The sequence below is a fragment of the Leptomonas pyrrhocoris genome (genome assembly GCF_001293395.1).
Source record: "Leptomonas pyrrhocoris isolate H10 chromosome Unknown, whole genome shotgun sequence".
Taxonomy (NCBI): domain Eukaryota; phylum Euglenozoa; class Kinetoplastea; order Trypanosomatida; family Trypanosomatidae; genus Leptomonas; species Leptomonas pyrrhocoris.
In genome coordinates this window covers 752,147-773,485 of record NW_015438368.1, presented here as the reverse complement: position 1 = coordinate 773,485, position 21,339 = coordinate 752,147, and the positions used below count along the sequence as shown (strand labels likewise).

At 60.1% G+C, this 21,339-nt stretch overlaps 8 protein-coding genes across 8 annotated transcripts; all 8 read right to left on the bottom strand.

The window, feature by feature from the left end:
* Positions 1 to 1,064: 1,064 nt before the first annotated feature.
* On the bottom strand, positions 1,065 to 1,541 carry ABB37_06033 (hypothetical protein; the record flags this gene model as incomplete). The annotated part of the gene is made up of 1 exon (XM_015804274.1): positions 1,065 to 1,541. The coding sequence occupies one exon, from the start codon at positions 1,539 to 1,541 to the stop codon at positions 1,065 to 1,067; it is 477 nt and encodes a 158-aa protein (XP_015657408.1).
* Positions 1,542 to 2,764: 1,223 nt separating this feature from the next.
* ABB37_06032 (unspecified product) lies at positions 2,765 to 4,477 on the bottom strand (the record flags this gene model as incomplete). The annotated part of the gene is made up of 1 exon (XM_015804273.1): positions 2,765 to 4,477. The coding sequence occupies one exon, from the start codon at positions 4,475 to 4,477 to the stop codon at positions 2,765 to 2,767; it is 1,713 nt and encodes a 570-aa protein (XP_015657407.1).
* Positions 4,478 to 6,347: 1,870 nt separating this feature from the next.
* On the bottom strand, positions 6,348 to 6,824 carry ABB37_06031 (hypothetical protein; the record flags this gene model as incomplete). The annotated part of the gene is made up of 1 exon (XM_015804272.1): positions 6,348 to 6,824. One exon carries the CDS (start codon positions 6,822 to 6,824, stop codon positions 6,348 to 6,350), a length of 477 nt encoding a protein of 158 aa, XP_015657406.1.
* A 1,711-nt stretch (positions 6,825 to 8,535) lies between these two features.
* Positions 8,536 to 10,248, bottom strand: ABB37_06030 (unspecified product; the record flags this gene model as incomplete). Its single annotated transcript, XM_015804271.1, has 1 exon — positions 8,536 to 10,248. One exon carries the CDS (start codon positions 10,246 to 10,248, stop codon positions 8,536 to 8,538), a length of 1,713 nt encoding a protein of 570 aa, XP_015657405.1.
* A 1,870-nt stretch (positions 10,249 to 12,118) lies between these two features.
* Positions 12,119 to 12,595, bottom strand: ABB37_06029 (hypothetical protein; the record flags this gene model as incomplete). Its single annotated transcript, XM_015804270.1, has 1 exon — positions 12,119 to 12,595. The coding sequence occupies one exon, from the start codon at positions 12,593 to 12,595 to the stop codon at positions 12,119 to 12,121; it is 477 nt and encodes a 158-aa protein (XP_015657404.1).
* Positions 12,596 to 13,818: 1,223 nt separating this feature from the next.
* On the bottom strand, positions 13,819 to 15,531 carry ABB37_06028 (unspecified product; the record flags this gene model as incomplete). The annotated part of the gene is made up of 1 exon (XM_015804269.1): positions 13,819 to 15,531. The coding sequence occupies one exon, from the start codon at positions 15,529 to 15,531 to the stop codon at positions 13,819 to 13,821; it is 1,713 nt and encodes a 570-aa protein (XP_015657403.1).
* Positions 15,532 to 17,401: 1,870 nt separating this feature from the next.
* ABB37_06027 (hypothetical protein) lies at positions 17,402 to 17,878 on the bottom strand (the record flags this gene model as incomplete). Its single annotated transcript, XM_015804268.1, has 1 exon — positions 17,402 to 17,878. The coding sequence occupies one exon, from the start codon at positions 17,876 to 17,878 to the stop codon at positions 17,402 to 17,404; it is 477 nt and encodes a 158-aa protein (XP_015657402.1).
* Positions 17,879 to 19,589: 1,711 nt separating this feature from the next.
* On the bottom strand, positions 19,590 to 21,302 carry ABB37_06026 (unspecified product; the record flags this gene model as incomplete). The annotated part of the gene is made up of 1 exon (XM_015804267.1): positions 19,590 to 21,302. The coding sequence occupies one exon, from the start codon at positions 21,300 to 21,302 to the stop codon at positions 19,590 to 19,592; it is 1,713 nt and encodes a 570-aa protein (XP_015657401.1).
* Between the last annotated feature and the right edge of the window lie 37 nt (positions 21,303 to 21,339).

The following is a 21,339-nucleotide window of genomic DNA, read 5'->3' as shown; positions in this document are numbered from 1 at the left end:
GAGCAGAGCAGAGGAGGGCCACCACTACCGCGTCCCACCGCTAGGCAAGTGCACAACGCTCTCTCTACACCAACAGCACCACGCGCGCCGGGAACGCAGAGCAGCAACCAGAAGGCAGCAGTCCCGCAGCTCGCCGCTCACGCACACGCCCCTTCCGCTCCTGTTCCCGGCACGGGGAGCGGGGGGCGGTGCAGGAGAGCAGGCGGCAAAACCCATTCGGAAGGCGCAGGCGCGGCAGCGGAGAGAGGGAGAGGCGGACGGAAACGGGGTACGCGGGGAGCACCGAGGAAGGAGCGGAACGGCTGTGAAACGCAGGCGGAGCGCGGACCGCGGAAAAACACAGCAGCCAGGAGGAGCGCCTGCAGAGGGGAGAAGTAAGACGGAGTGGAGAAGCAGCGTGGGACACCGAGAGCCAGCGAGCGCAAAGGAAAGGACGCTCAGCACGTGCGCAGCAGCGGCGCTTCACGGCTCACGAGCAGAGGAGGGCAAAGGGAGGAGGAGCAGAGCGGCGTTGAAGTGCAGTGGTGGAGCACACAAGGAGAGGGGGCGAGCAGCTTCATCGCACAGAGGGGCGGCGCTCGCAGGCACACACGCCGCGCCGACCACGGCCCACGCACCGGTGCAGCAGCGATGGACGGCGCGTGGGGCGGCACCGAGCAGCGCACCCCAGCGCCGCCAGAGAGGGAGAGAGAAAGAGAGGCGCGCCCGGCGGAGACGCGTGAGGAGGCACGGTCGAGACATCATCTCCGTCGCCGGCGGCCGTGCACGTCGCGCATGCAGCCGGGGAAAGGGGGTCGACGCACAACGGGAGAAATCAGCACAGACGCAGTCAGGCGGCGCCAACTCACACAAACGGATATCCATACTGTACATCACGCACACACCACAGCGATGCCGGGAAGCGGCACTTCGGCAGCGCAGCCACAGCAGGCGGCCCTCGGAGCCAAGCGCGCAACGGGGAGGGCACAGCACGACGCGCCAACAGCTGCAGGCGGGCAGCGACAACACGCAGCGTCGGCACCACCGGCTCTCCGCGCAGAGGCACAGCGCGCACCGCCCGCCCGCTAGGAGCCCGCCTTGTCCATCGGACGGTACGGGTACCGGCTCGCACGCGCAGCGAACTCCTCGTTGCGGCGACGATCGGCCGCAAACTTGTCCGCGCGGTACGTCGGCGCCGCCCTCTCCAGTCGCTCCAGCATCCTCGCGTTCTCCTCCGCAACAACAGCCTGCCGCTGCTGCCGCGTGCGCTGCGAGTTCACCGCACGGTTGTGGTCACGCCACGGCTCACTCGTGTCCACGCCGCCCTTCGTGTTCATTATGTGCACCATCTTCTCCACAAGCTTCGCGTTGTCGCGGTCGATCTGCGCGGCGCGGGCAGGGTTCGTGCGCACAGCGCCGGGCTTGCGTGCGTAGGCGCAGCTCGCCGGCGTGTCGTTGTCGATGCGGCGGCGCTGGCTGGCCACGCGCTCCCGGTGCTGCACGTACGCCCGCTCGCGGTCGCGCTCCACACCCACCATCGTGCCGTTCATCTTGGGCTGCATCGGCGGCGACGGGGCTCGCGGTGGCGGCAAAAGGGCAGTGTGTCTCGGGGGAGAGAGGGAGAGCTGCGGGTCGGCTTTGGGGACTGTGTTAGGGGAATGGGCCAGCTGCTGGCGTCGTACGCGCCGCGACGTCATCCGGCGGCGGCAGAACAAAAAGAGAGAGGAAGAAGAAGGCGTGAGAGGAGGAGCGGCAGGTGGCGGAGAAGGGCAGGCAGCGCAGACGGCGAGGAGCAGCAGGCTCGGGAGCACACATCAGCACCACGGTCGCACAGCAAGAGAAGAGCACCAAACAAATGCGCCTGGTTCTGGTCGCATCGCAGCGCCGTCGTTAAGCAGCGACTCGTCTAGCCAACGCTCACCGTTCGGGGAACGCAGCCGTCAAGGTGGCGTAGCGACCTTCCTCTCGCAAGAGAAGTACGAGTGGCACGGTGCTACAGAGAAGGTATTGAGTAGGGTTCTGAAGCCTCGTGGGCACATTTTCCTGAGATATAAAACCTCAAACAAAGGCTGAGGTCGTGGTTTTTACATGGCCGAAAAAAGTAAAAAAAAGAAAAACAATTGAAAGCATTAAAATTAAGACAGGGTTTACAAAATGAAGAATAAACGAAGAAAAAGGTTTCCATACAAGTTAATTCGACCGGCTCACAGCAGCAAAATGAGTAGTGTTTTGTTGGATCCAGAAACTGGGTCCGTGTGTCTATAAATAAACTACTCGAAGGGGAAGGTGTCTCTGGGAGCTTTGTATAGGTCAATACTAATAATAGTAATAATAATAATAATAATAATAATAAATGACGCCTCGCACAACGTAGGTACTTTGGAGTTTTGATGCAGTTAAGGATACTTAAAATAAATGCAATAGTATCATGGATACAAGACACACGCTTTTCATCCGCAAGCTTCAGTTTAACGCTGAAGTTGATGAGGATGACCAAGACCGCTCTATTAAACAGCAGTGGATCTGTGTTAGTACTTTTGAACTGGTACACGAAAGAACTCAATGAACACGAATGGAGAAAACAAAAACCAATAGTGATTACAAGCTTCGTAGATAAAATAAATATCGGATGTACCCTTTAGAGAACTGCAAAATCATTTAAATGTCCAGGCCGAGAAGTGAAAGAAAACAAATTACTGGAGTTAACGCAAAAAAGGAAAGGAAAAACCAGCGAGGTGACAAGCGCCTCCATGCGAGACAAGAAAAGAAAAAACTGCAGTTTTCCTTACACCGAAGCTTCGCTTGTGACCTGCTGAAACTGCGCTTCAACGAGATCCGAGATGGGCGTACGGCACCCGTACATGTTCAACGCAAATTGAACCGTGGCGTTGCAGAGCTCCTGCGACTGACTCGTCTTGCCTCGTGCGTGCAAAACAAACCCGGTCATCGAGGCCATGCGAAACAGTCCAATGCTCATTTCCTCCAGTCCAACAGCAGCGAAGAGACGCCAGTCCCGCATCGTGGCATCGTCAGGCACACCGCACATCTTCAAGAGGTACGCGCTGCAGCCAGGGGTGCCAGCACGCCGTTCAAACCCTCCGCTAACGTCCACCCCCATGTACCACCCAAAACTCCTCTCCATTGGCGTCATCAGTTTGATTGAGCGCTTACTGTAACTGTCTCGCTGCATCATCAACTTCACTGAAGCAAACAGCTGCACGTCTAGGAGAGGAAGCGACAGCGCATCCCACTGCTTGGCCTCTCGAAAGAAGTTCAGCTGGTCATCCGAGAAGCTTCGTGACGTGCCCAAACGCAGGAACGTGGTCTTCGCTTTCCTCGGTGTGCGAGAACTCTGATCCGCTAGGGTGCTCCGATGAGCCCAGGTAGCCGGATCCTCGTCAAGCGCGCAGCACTCGCTGATGCTGTTCCCCAAGAACGCAATGAATCCACCCATCAGGTTGCCAAGGTAGATGTGCGAGTTCGCCTCCGCAACACGCGCCAGCTGAGCTCGCACAGCCTCCAAGCACGTGAGCGACAGGTCGAACATGTCTTTGAAGGCCGACGGCCGCACCTTGCTGTGCGAGCAGTGTATCAGCCGCAGCACCCTGGTCACGTACGACAGCACATTCGATATCCACAGGAACTGCACCGACTCCCAAAACACGCAGAGAGCGTCGTCCTGTCCATCCTGCGAGGAAGTGTCGTTGCTCACGCTCCCGTTCAGAACCCCTCTTCTACGATTCACGTTCGCCCTCAATCGAGAGAACGATGACGGGGATTGCGCGCAGCTCTTGCCGTAAAGACCGAACATGTCCTCGCCCTGCACGTCGCCCGTCGCGTTGTGCTCGGCAAAGTGCGTCTGCAGGAGGTGCAGCATCGCCTGCAGGCGCACAGCGGTGTAGGAGTTGTACATCATGCTCAGCTTCAGGGCCATATCGCAGCTGTCACCTCCGGAAGCGTCGGCCTTGCGGCGGTACATGCGAGCGATGTCGCTCAGCATGCGCACGTAGTCCTGCAAGTCCACAAGGCGCCGGTCCACCGGGAAAATCAGCGCCGGGACTCGCGCAGCAGCCTCGGGAGCCACCGAGTCCGCATCCTCGTCGTCGGCGAGACTGGGGATCGTCTGCGCAGCCTGCCGCGGCGAGTCCGCCGAGACGGCCCTCTCCCTGCACGACGGCAACGAGAGCAGCCGCCGTACCGACCCCTTGGTATCGTCGCACGACGCACTCGGGGAGACCGGACAGAAGCACCATTCGACGTCGCGCCGCTCGCCGCCGTGGTCGAAGGGGTCCTCCGCATCGCTGCCCCGGTCGCCCTTCGGCACCGTCACCTCCATCACGTCCGTCCAGAACGCGTGGCCGGGGTGGTTTCGGATGGCCTGGTTGAAGTAGATCTCGGCCACCGTGTAGCAGCCCTCCTGCACCTTCGCGCAGCCGTCGTAGAAGCGCGCAGGGTGGTTGTCGCCAACGTTCTCGATCTTGGTTTGCTTGGCACCCATCGTGGCGAGGGCAGGGAAGAAAGCGGGTGCTGAGCTCAACAGGCGGGTCGGGGTGACGGAGTACGCACACTCGCTCGCAGAGGAAAGCGGTGAAGCTGTGTCTTCGTTTGGTTAAGGCGGACCACTGCGCAGTCGGTGGAGCGTCGGTGGATGGGGAGCGGGGAGGAGAGGGCAGACACCAGGGGAGAGAGAGAGGAAAGTGAGCAGCCGTCGGGACACATTCCGTCATCGCGAGACAACCAGCGCAGGTTGCGCCGCGGCGGGCGTCGGCCGCTTCAAGGGAAAGAGGTCCGCCAGCGTCCGCCTACAAAGCGGCTCGCCTCAGCACAGCACCACGCAACACGACACGCACAGCACGCCGTCACGAATTCGGCGCGACACCGCATCGGTGCAGCAGCGCTCAATTCATGCGTTGGGGCACAGCTCGTACAGCACCGGCACCAGCTGCAGCGGGCGGCGCAGTACACGGAGCAGAGGGACGCCGCTCCCGCCCAGCGTGGAGTGCACAGGCACCAAGAAGAAAAACAAAGACGGCCCGCATGTCTTTCGCTGGGGGGCGTGGACAGGCAGGGAGACGCGTCGTGTGTGCGCACCCGAGCAACGCGCTCCTCCGTCGCACAGCAGCAACGCGGCTCGGAAGCGGCAGTACCAGACATCACCGCGGGCCGCCGCGTCGCACAGCATCCACAACGAGCACCAACCCGCGGCGGCACAGGGCAGCTTCGAAAAGAGAGAAAACAAGCACTTACGCGTGAGGCCGCAGCACACAGCTTTAAGGCGGCCACCGCAGCGGAGAAGGGGGGGGGGAGCAGAGCAGAGGAGGGCCACCACTACCGCGTCCCACCGCTAGGCAAGTGCACAACGCTCTCTCTACACCAACAGCACCACGCGCGCCGGGAACGCAGAGCAGCAACCAGAAGGCAGCAGTCCCGCAGCTCGCCGCTCACGCACACGCCCCTTCCGCTCCTGTTCCCGGCACGGGGAGCGGGGGGCGGTGCAGGAGAGCAGGCGGCAAAACCCATTCGGAAGGCGCAGGCGCGGCAGCGGAGAGAGGGAGAGGCGGACGGAAACGGGGTACGCGGGGAGCACCGAGGAAGGAGCGGAACGGCTGTGAAACGCAGGCGGAGCGCGGACCGCGGAAAAACACAGCAGCCAGGAGGAGCGCCTGCAGAGGGGAGAAGTAAGACGGAGTGGAGAAGCAGCGTGGGACACCGAGAGCCAGCGAGCGCAAAGGAAAGGACGCTCAGCACGTGCGCAGCAGCGGCGCTTCACGGCTCACGAGCAGAGGAGGGCAAAGGGAGGAGGAGCAGAGCGGCGTTGAAGTGCAGTGGTGGAGCACACAAGGAGAGGGGGCGAGCAGCTTCATCGCACAGAGGGGCGGCGCTCGCAGGCACACACGCCGCGCCGACCACGGCCCACGCACCGGTGCAGCAGCGATGGACGGCGCGTGGGGCGGCACCGAGCAGCGCACCCCAGCGCCGCCAGAGAGGGAGAGAGAAAGAGAGGCGCGCCCGGCGGAGACGCGTGAGGAGGCACGGTCGAGACATCATCTCCGTCGCCGGCGGCCGTGCACGTCGCGCATGCAGCCGGGGAAAGGGGGTCGACGCACAACGGGAGAAATCAGCACAGACGCAGTCAGGCGGCGCCAACTCACACAAACGGATATCCATACTGTACATCACGCACACACCACAGCGATGCCGGGAAGCGGCACTTCGGCAGCGCAGCCACAGCAGGCGGCCCTCGGAGCCAAGCGCGCAACGGGGAGGGCACAGCACGACGCGCCAACAGCTGCAGGCGGGCAGCGACAACACGCAGCGTCGGCACCACCGGCTCTCCGCGCAGAGGCACAGCGCGCACCGCCCGCCCGCTAGGAGCCCGCCTTGTCCATCGGACGGTACGGGTACCGGCTCGCACGCGCAGCGAACTCCTCGTTGCGGCGACGATCGGCCGCAAACTTGTCCGCGCGGTACGTCGGCGCCGCCCTCTCCAGTCGCTCCAGCATCCTCGCGTTCTCCTCCGCAACAACAGCCTGCCGCTGCTGCCGCGTGCGCTGCGAGTTCACCGCACGGTTGTGGTCACGCCACGGCTCACTCGTGTCCACGCCGCCCTTCGTGTTCATTATGTGCACCATCTTCTCCACAAGCTTCGCGTTGTCGCGGTCGATCTGCGCGGCGCGGGCAGGGTTCGTGCGCACAGCGCCGGGCTTGCGTGCGTAGGCGCAGCTCGCCGGCGTGTCGTTGTCGATGCGGCGGCGCTGGCTGGCCACGCGCTCCCGGTGCTGCACGTACGCCCGCTCGCGGTCGCGCTCCACACCCACCATCGTGCCGTTCATCTTGGGCTGCATCGGCGGCGACGGGGCTCGCGGTGGCGGCAAAAGGGCAGTGTGTCTCGGGGGAGAGAGGGAGAGCTGCGGGTCGGCTTTGGGGACTGTGTTAGGGGAATGGGCCAGCTGCTGGCGTCGTACGCGCCGCGACGTCATCCGGCGGCGGCAGAACAAAAAGAGAGAGGAAGAAGAAGGCGTGAGAGGAGGAGCGGCAGGTGGCGGAGAAGGGCAGGCAGCGCAGACGGCGAGGAGCAGCAGGCTCGGGAGCACACATCAGCACCACGGTCGCACAGCAAGAGAAGAGCACCAAACAAATGCGCCTGGTTCTGGTCGCATCGCAGCGCCGTCGTTAAGCAGCGACTCGTCTAGCCAACGCTCACCGTTCGGGGAACGCAGCCGTCAAGGTGGCGTAGCGACCTTCCTCTCGCAAGAGAATACGAGTGGCACGCGACTTACAGAGAAAGTATCGATTAGGGTCCTGAAGCCTCGTGAGAACAATTTTTGACTCCGTAAAAAAGCTAAAGAACAAATGCGGTTTTACTCCTTAATGGCGGAGTAATAGAAAAAGGATAGGAAAAAGAAAAGCGTTTACAGTGAGAGAGAGAGAGGCTTCTTTTGAGGCGCGTAAGTCAAAACCGACGTTGTCGAGTAGAATCGTAAAAGCTTACGGAGGTACCAAATATGTTATGTTGGTGACTCCACAAACGGGATCCGAATAGATAAGTGTATAAGTGTATAGGAAGAGAAAGCAGCGGAGATGATCATGGAGGACGTGTCCATTCTTAGATTTGGAAAATAGTAATAATAATAGATGTTCTTATTATCTTTTAGAAGGAAAAAAAGCACTAGACGTTACAGTTAATCAACTGAGGTTTTTTAAATGAAAGGAAGAGAAAAGGGAAACAGTTCATGCATATGAGAGCATCTCGCGCGTTTCCCCGGCTGCTTATTTTAACGAGTTCAAGTTGAACAGTAGCGCTTACGGAGCTCGAGAAACAAGAAAGCAGTACAAGTCTCTCCGGTGGTGAAACAAAAGAGAGCCAATTAAGACCGAGTCCGACGCGTTGAAGAAGACAAACAAAAAAGAGGAAGAAATGAAGTGAAACAGGAAACACAACAAAACAGAAGAACATCATCAAAAAAGAGAAAGGGTAGAAGATGAGCCGCCTTGCAGCTGCATCGGAAGCTCTAGCCTGGTACAGCAAATCACCAGCCTCTTAAATACTGGCGAGTACACGTGGACGATGATCACCACTGTGTTTTACTACAGTTTTCACGGTTTCGCAAAAAAACTTAAAAAGTGGAAGACATCTTTTCGAACGCGCCTCTCACGCTGAGCGAGGCGGGCTGAGGCAGCTGGGATCGGAAAAGAGGAGAGGTTAGAACACGAAAAAGCTATCGAAAGAAAACAACAGAAATCTACGGAAACTGAGAAAAACACAATCATGGTTAAGCCCAGCCAGCTGAGCCATGCCACCACCCAATCATTTTGCGCCCCCACTCTAAACAAAACGATCGAGAAGAAGAAAAAAACTTGTACCGAAAAACGCCGAAGACTGATTGCAAGCCTCTCGGCTCCAACCTCCCTCGCATCTGCACCTTAGAGAGGTGACAAAATAACTGGTGAGCAGTGCAAGTAATAAACACTAAACAAGATGAGAAGCCAACAAAACAAAACCGCGAAAAACCAAGAGTGTCAGCAAAGAAAAGCAAACTAATTTCACCGTCTTCCTCACACCGACGCTTCGCTCATGACCTGCTGAAACTGCGCTTCAACGAGATCCGAGATGGGCGTACGGCACCCGTACATGTTCAACGCAAATTGAACCGTGGCGTTGCAGAGCTCCTGCGATTGACCCGTCTTGCCTCGTGCGTGCAAAATGAAACACGTCATCATTGCCACTCGCAAGATTCCCACGCTCATTTCCTCCAGTCCAACAGCAGCGAAGAGACGCCAGTCCCGCATCGTGGCATCGTCAGGCACACCGCACATCTTCAAGAGGTACGCGCTGCAGCCAGGGGTGCCAGCACGCCGTTCAAACCCTCCGCTAACGTCCACCCCCATGTACCACCCAAAACTCCTCTCCATTGGCGTCATCAGTTTGATTGAGCGCTTACTGTAACTGTCTCGCTGCATCATCAACTTCACTGAAGCAAACAGCTGCACGTCTAGGAGAGGAAGCGACAGCGCATCCCACTGCTTGGCCTCTCGAAAGAAGTTCAGCTGGTCATCCGAGAAGCTTCGTGACGTGCCCAAACGCAGGAACGTGGTCTTCGCTTTCCTCGGTGTGCGAGAACTCTGATCCGCTAGGGTGCTCCGATGAGCCCAGGTAGCCGGATCCTCGTCAAGCGCGCAGCACTCGCTGATGCTGTTCCCCAAGAACGCAATGAATCCACCCATCAGGTTGCCAAGGTAGATGTGCGAGTTCGCCTCCGCAACACGCGCCAGCTGAGCTCGCACAGCCTCCAAGCACGTGAGCGACAGGTCGAACATGTCTTTGAAGGCCGACGGCCGCACCTTGCTGTGCGAGCAGTGTATCAGCCGCAGCACCCTGGTCACGTACGACAGCACATTCGATATCCACAGGAACTGCACCGACTCCCAAAACACGCAGAGAGCGTCGTCCTGTCCATCCTGCGAGGAAGTGTCGTTGCTCACGCTCCCGTTCAGAACCCCTCTTCTACGATTCACGTTCGCCCTCAATCGAGAGAACGATGACGGGGATTGCGCGCAGCTCTTGCCGTAAAGACCGAACATGTCCTCGCCCTGCACGTCGCCCGTCGCGTTGTGCTCGGCAAAGTGCGTCTGCAGGAGGTGCAGCATCGCCTGCAGGCGCACAGCGGTGTAGGAGTTGTACATCATGCTCAGCTTCAGGGCCATATCGCAGCTGTCACCTCCGGAAGCGTCGGCCTTGCGGCGGTACATGCGAGCGATGTCGCTCAGCATGCGCACGTAGTCCTGCAAGTCCACAAGGCGCCGGTCCACCGGGAAAATCAGCGCCGGGACTCGCGCAGCAGCCTCGGGAGCCACCGAGTCCGCATCCTCGTCGTCGGCGAGACTGGGGATCGTCTGCGCAGCCTGCCGCGGCGAGTCCGCCGAGACGGCCCTCTCCCTGCACGACGGCAACGAGAGCAGCCGCCGTACCGACCCCAGCGGGGGCGAGGAGGTTGAATTCCGTGGCGCGGCAACGAATGCACCATCGACGTCGCGCCGCTCGCCGCCGTGGTCGAAGGGGTCCTCCGCATCGCTGCCCCGGTCGCCCTTCGGCACCGTCACCTCCATCACGTCCGTCCAGAACGCGTGGCCGGGGTGGTTTCGGATGGCCTGGTTGAAGTAGATCTCGGCCACCGTGTAGCAGCCCTCCTGCACCTTCGCGCAGCCGTCGTAGAAGCGCGCAGGGTGGTTGTCGCCAACGTTCTCGATCTTGGTTTGCTTGGCACCCATCGTGGCGAGGGCAGGGAAGAAAGCGGGTGCTGAGCTCAACAGGCGGGTCGGGGTGACGGAGTACGCACACTCGCTCGCAGAGGAAAGCGGTGAAGCTGTGTCTTCGTTTGGTTAAGGCGGACCACTGCGCAGTCGGTGGAGCGTCGGTGGATGGGGAGCGGGGAGGAGAGGGCAGACACCAGGGGAGAGAGAGAGGAAAGTGAGCAGCCGTCGGGACACATTCCGTCATCGCGAGACAACCAGCGCAGGTTGCGCCGCGGCGGGCGTCGGCCGCTTCAAGGGAAAGAGGTCCGCCAGCGTCCGCCTACAAAGCGGCTCGCCTCAGCACAGCACCACGCAACACGACACGCACAGCACGCCGTCACGAATTCGGCGCGACACCGCATCGGTGCAGCAGCGCTCAATTCATGCGTTGGGGCACAGCTCGTACAGCACCGGCACCAGCTGCAGCGGGCGGCGCAGTACACGGAGCAGAGGGACGCCGCTCCCGCCCAGCGTGGAGTGCACAGGCACCAAGAAGAAAAACAAAGACGGCCCGCATGTCTTTCGCTGGGGGGCGTGGACAGGCAGGGAGACGCGTCGTGTGTGCGCACCCGAGCAACGCGCTCCTCCGTCGCACAGCAGCAACGCGGCTCGGAAGCGGCAGTACCAGACATCACCGCGGGCCGCCGCGTCGCACAGCATCCACAACGAGCACCAACCCGCGGCGGCACAGGGCAGCTTCGAAAAGAGAGAAAACAAGCACTTACGCGTGAGGCCGCAGCACACAGCTTTAAGGCGGCCACCGCAGCGGAGAAGGGGGGGGGGAGCAGAGCAGAGGAGGGCCACCACTACCGCGTCCCACCGCTAGGCAAGTGCACAACGCTCTCTCTACACCAACAGCACCACGCGCGCCGGGAACGCAGAGCAGCAACCAGAAGGCAGCAGTCCCGCAGCTCGCCGCTCACGCACACGCCCCTTCCGCTCCTGTTCCCGGCACGGGGAGCGGGGGGCGGTGCAGGAGAGCAGGCGGCAAAACCCATTCGGAAGGCGCAGGCGCGGCAGCGGAGAGAGGGAGAGGCGGACGGAAACGGGGTACGCGGGGAGCACCGAGGAAGGAGCGGAACGGCTGTGAAACGCAGGCGGAGCGCGGACCGCGGAAAAACACAGCAGCCAGGAGGAGCGCCTGCAGAGGGGAGAAGTAAGACGGAGTGGAGAAGCAGCGTGGGACACCGAGAGCCAGCGAGCGCAAAGGAAAGGACGCTCAGCACGTGCGCAGCAGCGGCGCTTCACGGCTCACGAGCAGAGGAGGGCAAAGGGAGGAGGAGCAGAGCGGCGTTGAAGTGCAGTGGTGGAGCACACAAGGAGAGGGGGCGAGCAGCTTCATCGCACAGAGGGGCGGCGCTCGCAGGCACACACGCCGCGCCGACCACGGCCCACGCACCGGTGCAGCAGCGATGGACGGCGCGTGGGGCGGCACCGAGCAGCGCACCCCAGCGCCGCCAGAGAGGGAGAGAGAAAGAGAGGCGCGCCCGGCGGAGACGCGTGAGGAGGCACGGTCGAGACATCATCTCCGTCGCCGGCGGCCGTGCACGTCGCGCATGCAGCCGGGGAAAGGGGGTCGACGCACAACGGGAGAAATCAGCACAGACGCAGTCAGGCGGCGCCAACTCACACAAACGGATATCCATACTGTACATCACGCACACACCACAGCGATGCCGGGAAGCGGCACTTCGGCAGCGCAGCCACAGCAGGCGGCCCTCGGAGCCAAGCGCGCAACGGGGAGGGCACAGCACGACGCGCCAACAGCTGCAGGCGGGCAGCGACAACACGCAGCGTCGGCACCACCGGCTCTCCGCGCAGAGGCACAGCGCGCACCGCCCGCCCGCTAGGAGCCCGCCTTGTCCATCGGACGGTACGGGTACCGGCTCGCACGCGCAGCGAACTCCTCGTTGCGGCGACGATCGGCCGCAAACTTGTCCGCGCGGTACGTCGGCGCCGCCCTCTCCAGTCGCTCCAGCATCCTCGCGTTCTCCTCCGCAACAACAGCCTGCCGCTGCTGCCGCGTGCGCTGCGAGTTCACCGCACGGTTGTGGTCACGCCACGGCTCACTCGTGTCCACGCCGCCCTTCGTGTTCATTATGTGCACCATCTTCTCCACAAGCTTCGCGTTGTCGCGGTCGATCTGCGCGGCGCGGGCAGGGTTCGTGCGCACAGCGCCGGGCTTGCGTGCGTAGGCGCAGCTCGCCGGCGTGTCGTTGTCGATGCGGCGGCGCTGGCTGGCCACGCGCTCCCGGTGCTGCACGTACGCCCGCTCGCGGTCGCGCTCCACACCCACCATCGTGCCGTTCATCTTGGGCTGCATCGGCGGCGACGGGGCTCGCGGTGGCGGCAAAAGGGCAGTGTGTCTCGGGGGAGAGAGGGAGAGCTGCGGGTCGGCTTTGGGGACTGTGTTAGGGGAATGGGCCAGCTGCTGGCGTCGTACGCGCCGCGACGTCATCCGGCGGCGGCAGAACAAAAAGAGAGAGGAAGAAGAAGGCGTGAGAGGAGGAGCGGCAGGTGGCGGAGAAGGGCAGGCAGCGCAGACGGCGAGGAGCAGCAGGCTCGGGAGCACACATCAGCACCACGGTCGCACAGCAAGAGAAGAGCACCAAACAAATGCGCCTGGTTCTGGTCGCATCGCAGCGCCGTCGTTAAGCAGCGACTCGTCTAGCCAACGCTCACCGTTCGGGGAACGCAGCCGTCAAGGTGGCGTAGCGACCTTCCTCTCGCAAGAGAAGTACGAGTGGCACGGTGCTACAGAGAAGGTATTGAGTAGGGTTCTGAAGCCTCGTGGGCACATTTTCCTGAGATATAAAACCTCAAACAAAGGCTGAGGTCGTGGTTTTTACATGGCCGAAAAAAGTAAAAAAAAGAAAAACAATTGAAAGCATTAAAATTAAGACAGGGTTTACAAAATGAAGAATAAACGAAGAAAAAGGTTTCCATACAAGTTAATTCGACCGGCTCACAGCAGCAAAATGAGTAGTGTTTTGTTGGATCCAGAAACTGGGTCCGTGTGTCTATAAATAAACTACTCGAAGGGGAAGGTGTCTCTGGGAGCTTTGTATAGGTCAATACTAATAATAGTAATAATAATAATAATAATAATAATAAATGACGCCTCGCACAACGTAGGTACTTTGGAGTTTTGATGCAGTTAAGGATACTTAAAATAAATGCAATAGTATCATGGATACAAGACACACGCTTTTCATCCGCAAGCTTCAGTTTAACGCTGAAGTTGATGAGGATGACCAAGACCGCTCTATTAAACAGCAGTGGATCTGTGTTAGTACTTTTGAACTGGTACACGAAAGAACTCAATGAACACGAATGGAGAAAACAAAAACCAATAGTGATTACAAGCTTCGTAGATAAAATAAATATCGGATGTACCCTTTAGAGAACTGCAAAATCATTTAAATGTCCAGGCCGAGAAGTGAAAGAAAACAAATTACTGGAGTTAACGCAAAAAAGGAAAGGAAAAACCAGCGAGGTGACAAGCGCCTCCATGCGAGACAAGAAAAGAAAAAACTGCAGTTTTCCTTACACCGAAGCTTCGCTTGTGACCTGCTGAAACTGCGCTTCAACGAGATCCGAGATGGGCGTACGGCACCCGTACATGTTCAACGCAAATTGAACCGTGGCGTTGCAGAGCTCCTGCGACTGACTCGTCTTGCCTCGTGCGTGCAAAACAAACCCGGTCATCGAGGCCATGCGAAACAGTCCAATGCTCATTTCCTCCAGTCCAACAGCAGCGAAGAGACGCCAGTCCCGCATCGTGGCATCGTCAGGCACACCGCACATCTTCAAGAGGTACGCGCTGCAGCCAGGGGTGCCAGCACGCCGTTCAAACCCTCCGCTAACGTCCACCCCCATGTACCACCCAAAACTCCTCTCCATTGGCGTCATCAGTTTGATTGAGCGCTTACTGTAACTGTCTCGCTGCATCATCAACTTCACTGAAGCAAACAGCTGCACGTCTAGGAGAGGAAGCGACAGCGCATCCCACTGCTTGGCCTCTCGAAAGAAGTTCAGCTGGTCATCCGAGAAGCTTCGTGACGTGCCCAAACGCAGGAACGTGGTCTTCGCTTTCCTCGGTGTGCGAGAACTCTGATCCGCTAGGGTGCTCCGATGAGCCCAGGTAGCCGGATCCTCGTCAAGCGCGCAGCACTCGCTGATGCTGTTCCCCAAGAACGCAATGAATCCACCCATCAGGTTGCCAAGGTAGATGTGCGAGTTCGCCTCCGCAACACGCGCCAGCTGAGCTCGCACAGCCTCCAAGCACGTGAGCGACAGGTCGAACATGTCTTTGAAGGCCGACGGCCGCACCTTGCTGTGCGAGCAGTGTATCAGCCGCAGCACCCTGGTCACGTACGACAGCACATTCGATATCCACAGGAACTGCACCGACTCCCAAAACACGCAGAGAGCGTCGTCCTGTCCATCCTGCGAGGAAGTGTCGTTGCTCACGCTCCCGTTCAGAACCCCTCTTCTACGATTCACGTTCGCCCTCAATCGAGAGAACGATGACGGGGATTGCGCGCAGCTCTTGCCGTAAAGACCGAACATGTCCTCGCCCTGCACGTCGCCCGTCGCGTTGTGCTCGGCAAAGTGCGTCTGCAGGAGGTGCAGCATCGCCTGCAGGCGCACAGCGGTGTAGGAGTTGTACATCATGCTCAGCTTCAGGGCCATATCGCAGCTGTCACCTCCGGAAGCGTCGGCCTTGCGGCGGTACATGCGAGCGATGTCGCTCAGCATGCGCACGTAGTCCTGCAAGTCCACAAGGCGCCGGTCCACCGGGAAAATCAGCGCCGGGACTCGCGCAGCAGCCTCGGGAGCCACCGAGTCCGCATCCTCGTCGTCGGCGAGACTGGGGATCGTCTGCGCAGCCTGCCGCGGCGAGTCCGCCGAGACGGCCCTCTCCCTGCACGACGGCAACGAGAGCAGCCGCCGTACCGACCCCTTGGTATCGTCGCACGACGCACTCGGGGAGACCGGACAGAAGCACCATTCGACGTCGCGCCGCTCGCCGCCGTGGTCGAAGGGGTCCTCCGCATCGCTGCCCCGGTCGCCCTTCGGCACCGTCACCTCCATCACGTCCGTCCAGAACGCGTGGCCGGGGTGGTTTCGGATGGCCTGGTTGAAGTAGATCTCGGCCACCGTGTAGCAGCCCTCCTGCACCTTCGCGCAGCCGTCGTAGAAGCGCGCAGGGTGGTTGTCGCCAACGTTCTCGATCTTGGTTTGCTTGGCACCCATCGTGGCGAGGGCAGGGAAGAAAGCGGGTGCTGAGCTCAACAGGCGGGTCGGGGTGACGGAGTACGCACACTCGCTCGCAGAGGAAAGCGGTGAAGCTGTGTCTTCGTTTGGTTAAGGCGGACCACTGCGCAGTCGGTGGAGCGTCGGTGGATGGGGAGCGGGGAGGAGAGGGCAGACACCAGGGGAGAGAGAGAGGAAAGTGAGCAGCCGTCGGGACACATTCCGTCATCGCGAGACAACCAGCGCAGGTTGCGCCGCGGCGGGCGTCGGCCGCTTCAAGGGAAAGAGGTCCGCCAGCGTCCGCCTACAAAGCGGCTCGCCTCAGCACAGCACCACGCAACACGACACGCACAGCACGCCGTCACGAATTCGGCGCGACACCGCATCGGTGCAGCAGCGCTCAATTCATGCGTTGGGGCACAGCTCGTACAGCACCGGCACCAGCTGCAGCGGGCGGCGCAGTACACGGAGCAGAGGGACGCCGCTCCCGCCCAGCGTGGAGTGCACAGGCACCAAGAAGAAAAACAAAGACGGCCCGCATGTCTTTCGCTGGGGGGCGTGGACAGGCAGGGAGACGCGTCGTGTGTGCGCACCCGAGCAACGCGCTCCTCCGTCGCACAGCAGCAACGCGGCTCGGAAGCGGCAGTACCAGACATCACCGCGGGCCGCCGCGTCGCACAGCATCCACAACGAGCACCAACCCGCGGCGGCACAGGGCAGCTTCGAAAAGAGAGAAAACAAGCACTTACGCGTGAGGCCGCAGCACACAGCTTTAAGGCGGCCACCGCAGCGGAGAAGGGGGGGGGGAGCAGAGCAGAGGAGGGCCACCACTACCGCGTCCCACCGCTAGGCAAGTGCACAACGCTCTCTCTACACCAACAGCACCACGCGCGCCGGGAACGCAGAGCAGCAACCAGAAGGCAGCAGTCCCGCAGCTCGCCGCTCACGCACACGCCCCTTCCGCTCCTGTTCCCGGCACGGGGAGCGGGGGGCGGTGCAGGAGAGCAGGCGGCAAAACCCATTCGGAAGGCGCAGGCGCGGCAGCGGAGAGAGGGAGAGGCGGACGGAAACGGGGTACGCGGGGAGCACCGAGGAAGGAGCGGAACGGCTGTGAAACGCAGGCGGAGCGCGGACCGCGGAAAAACACAGCAGCCAGGAGGAGCGCCTGCAGAGGGGAGAAGTAAGACGGAGTGGAGAAGCAGCGTGGGACACCGAGAGCCAGCGAGCGCAAAGGAAAGGACGCTCAGCACGTGCGCAGCAGCGGCGCTTCACGGCTCACGAGCAGAGGAGGGCAAAGGGAGGAGGAGCAGAGCGGCGTTGAAGTGCAGTGGTGGAGCACACAAGGAGAGGGGGCGAGCAGCTTCATCGCACAGAGGGGCGGCGCTCGCAGGCACACACGCCGCGCCGACCACGGCCCACGCACCGGTGCAGCAGCGATGGACGGCGCGTGGGGCGGCACCGAGCAGCGCACCCCAGCGCCGCCAGAGAGGGAGAGAGAAAGAGAGGCGCGCCCGGCGGAGACGCGTGAGGAGGCACGGTCGAGACATCATCTCCGTCGCCGGCGGCCGTGCACGTCGCGCATGCAGCCGGGGAAAGGGGGTCGACGCACAACGGGAGAAATCAGCACAGACGCAGTCAGGCGGCGCCAACTCACACAAACGGATATCCATACTGTACATCACGCACACACCACAGCGATGCCGGGAAGCGGCACTTCGGCAGCGCAGCCACAGCAGGCGGCCCTCGGAGCCAAGCGCGCAACGGGGAGGGCACAGCACGACGCGCCAACAGCTGCAGGCGGGCAGCGACAACACGCAGCGTCGGCACCACCGGCTCTCCGCGCAGAGGCACAGCGCGCACCGCCCGCCCGCTAGGAGCCCGCCTTGTCCATCGGACGGTACGGGTACCGGCTCGCACGCGCAGCGAACTCCTCGTTGCGGCGACGATCGGCCGCAAACTTGTCCGCGCGGTACGTCGGCGCCGCCCTCTCCAGTCGCTCCAGCATCCTCGCGTTCTCCTCCGCAACAACAGCCTGCCGCTGCTGCCGCGTGCGCTGCGAGTTCACCGCACGGTTGTGGTCACGCCACGGCTCACTCGTGTCCACGCCGCCCTTCGTGTTCATTATGTGCACCATCTTCTCCACAAGCTTCGCGTTGTCGCGGTCGATCTGCGCGGCGCGGGCAGGGTTCGTGCGCACAGCGCCGGGCTTGCGTGCGTAGGCGCAGCTCGCCGGCGTGTCGTTGTCGATGCGGCGGCGCTGGCTGGCCACGCGCTCCCGGTGCTGCACGTACGCCCGCTCGCGGTCGCGCTCCACACCCACCATCGTGCCGTTCATCTTGGGCTGCATCGGCGGCGACGGGGCTCGCGGTGGCGGCAAAAGGGCAGTGTGTCTCGGGGGAGAGAGGGAGAGCTGCGGGTCGGCTTTGGGGACTGTGTTAGGGGAATGGGCCAGCTGCTGGCGTCGTACGCGCCGCGACGTCATCCGGCGGCGGCAGAACAAAAAGAGAGAGGAAGAAGAAGGCGTGAGAGGAGGAGCGGCAGGTGGCGGAGAAGGGCAGGCAGCGCAGACGGCGAGGAGCAGCAGGCTCGGGAGCACACATCAGCACCACGGTCGCACAGCAAGAGAAGAGCACCAAACAAATGCGCCTGGTTCTGGTCGCATCGCAGCGCCGTCGTTAAGCAGCGACTCGTCTAGCCAACGCTCACCGTTCGGGGAACGCAGCCGTCAAGGTGGCGTAGCGACCTTCCTCTCGCAAGAGAATACGAGTGGCACGCGACTTACAGAGAAAGTATCGATTAGGGTCCTGAAGCCTCGTGAGAACAATTTTTGACTCCGTAAAAAAGCTAAAGAACAAATGCGGTTTTACTCCTTAATGGCGGAGTAATAGAAAAAGGATAGGAAAAAGAAAAGCGTTTACAGTGAGAGAGAGAGAGGCTTCTTTTGAGGCGCGTAAGTCAAAACCGACGTTGTCGAGTAGAATCGTAAAAGCTTACGGAGGTACCAAATATGTTATGTTGGTGACTCCACAAACGGGATCCGAATAGATAAGTGTATAAGTGTATAGGAAGAGAAAGCAGCGGAGATGATCATGGAGGACGTGTCCATTCTTAGATTTGGAAAATAGTAATAATAATAGATGTTCTTATTATCTTTTAGAAGGAAAAAAAGCACTAGACGTTACAGTTAATCAACTGAGGTTTTTTAAATGAAAGGAAGAGAAAAGGGAAACAGTTCATGCATATGAGAGCATCTCGCGCGTTTCCCCGGCTGCTTATTTTAACGAGTTCAAGTTGAACAGTAGCGCTTACGGAGCTCGAGAAACAAGAAAGCAGTACAAGTCTCTCCGGTGGTGAAACAAAAGAGAGCCAATTAAGACCGAGTCCGACGCGTTGAAGAAGACAAACAAAAAAGAGGAAGAAATGAAGTGAAACAGGAAACACAACAAAACAGAAGAACATCATCAAAAAAGAGAAAGGGTAGAAGATGAGCCGCCTTGCAGCTGCATCGGAAGCTCTAGCCTGGTACAGCAAATCACCAGCCTCTTAAATACTGGCGAGTACACGTGGACGATGATCACCACTGTGTTTTACTACAGTTTTCACGGTTTCGCAAAAAAACTTAAAAAGTGGAAGACATCTTTTCGAACGCGCCTCTCACGCTGAGCGAGGCGGGCTGAGGCAGCTGGGATCGGAAAAGAGGAGAGGTTAGAACACGAAAAAGCTATCGAAAGAAAACAACAGAAATCTACGGAAACTGAGAAAAACACAATCATGGTTAAGCCCAGCCAGCTGAGCCATGCCACCACCCAATCATTTTGCGCCCCCACTCTAAACAAAACGATCGAGAAGAAGAAAAAAACTTGTACCGAAAAACGCCGAAGACTGATTGCAAGCCTCTCGGCTCCAACCTCCCTCGCATCTGCACCTTAGAGAGGTGACAAAATAACTGGTGAGCAGTGCAAGTAATAAACACTAAACAAGATGAGAAGCCAACAAAACAAAACCGCGAAAAACCAAGAGTGTCAGCAAAGAAAAGCAAACTAATTTCACCGTCTTCCTCACACCGACGCTTCGCTCATGACCTGCTGAAACTGCGCTTCAACGAGATCCGAGATGGGCGTACGGCACCCGTACATGTTCAACGCAAATTGAACCGTGGCGTTGCAGAGCTCCTGCGATTGACCCGTCTTGCCTCGTGCGTGCAAAATGAAACACGTCATCATTGCCACTCGCAAGATTCCCACGCTCATTTCCTCCAGTCCAACAGCAGCGAAGAGACGCCAGTCCCGCATCGTGGCATCGTCAGGCACACCGCACATCTTCAAGAGGTACGCGCTGCAGCCAGGGGTGCCAGCACGCCGTTCAAACCCTCCGCTAACGTCCACCCCCATGTACCACCCAAAACTCCTCTCCATTGGCGTCATCAGTTTGATTGAGCGCTTACTGTAACTGTCTCGCTGCATCATCAACTTCACTGAAGCAAACAGCTGCACGTCTAGGAGAGGAAGCGACAGCGCATCCCACTGCTTGGCCTCTCGAAAGAAGTTCAGCTGGTCATCCGAGAAGCTTCGTGACGTGCCCAAACGCAGGAACGTGGTCTTCGCTTTCCTCGGTGTGCGAGAACTCTGATCCGCTAGGGTGCTCCGATGAGCCCAGGTAGCCGGATCCTCGTCAAGCGCGCAGCACTCGCTGATGCTGTTCCCCAAGAACGCAATGAATCCACCCATCAGGTTGCCAAGGTAGATGTGCGAGTTCGCCTCCGCAACACGCGCCAGCTGAGCTCGCACAGCCTCCAAGCACGTGAGCGACAGGTCGAACATGTCTTTGAAGGCCGACGGCCGCACCTTGCTGTGCGAGCAGTGTATCAGCCGCAGCACCCTGGTCACGTACGACAGCACATTCGATATCCACAGGAACTGCACCGACTCCCAAAACACGCAGAGAGCGTCGTCCTGTCCATCCTGCGAGGAAGTGTCGTTGCTCACGCTCCCGTTCAGAACCCCTCTTCTACGATTCACGTTCGCCCTCAATCGAGAGAACGATGACGGGGATTGCGCGCAGCTCTTGCCGTAAAGACCGAACATGTCCTCGCCCTGCACGTCGCCCGTCGCGTTGTGCTCGGCAAAGTGCGTCTGCAGGAGGTGCAGCATCGCCTGCAGGCGCACAGCGGTGTAGGAGTTGTACATCATGCTCAGCTTCAGGGCCATATCGCAGCTGTCACCTCCGGAAGCGTCGGCCTTGCGGCGGTACATGCGAGCGATGTCGCTCAGCATGCGCACGTAGTCCTGCAAGTCCACAAGGCGCCGGTCCACCGGGAAAATCAGCGCCGGGACTCGCGCAGCAGCCTCGGGAGCCACCGAGTCCGCATCCTCGTCGTCGGCGAGACTGGGGATCGTCTGCGCAGCCTGCCGCGGCGAGTCCGCCGAGACGGCCCTCTCCCTGCACGACGGCAACGAGAGCAGCCGCCGTACCGACCCCAGCGGGGGCGAGGAGGTTGAATTCCGTGGCGCGGCAACGAATGCACCATCGACGTCGCGCCGCTCGCCGCCGTGGTCGAAGGGGTCCTCCGCATCGCTGCCCCGGTCGCCCTTCGGCACCGTCACCTCCATCACGTCCGTCCAGAACGCGTGGCCGGGGTGGTTTCGGATGGCCTGGTTGAAGTAGATCTCGGCCACCGTGTAGCAGCCCTCCTGCACCTTCGCGCAGCCGTCGTAGAAGCGCGCAGGGTGGTTGTCGCCAACGTTCTCGATCTTGGTTTGCTTGGCACCCATCGTGGCGAGGGCAGGGAAGAAAGCGGGTGCTGAGCTC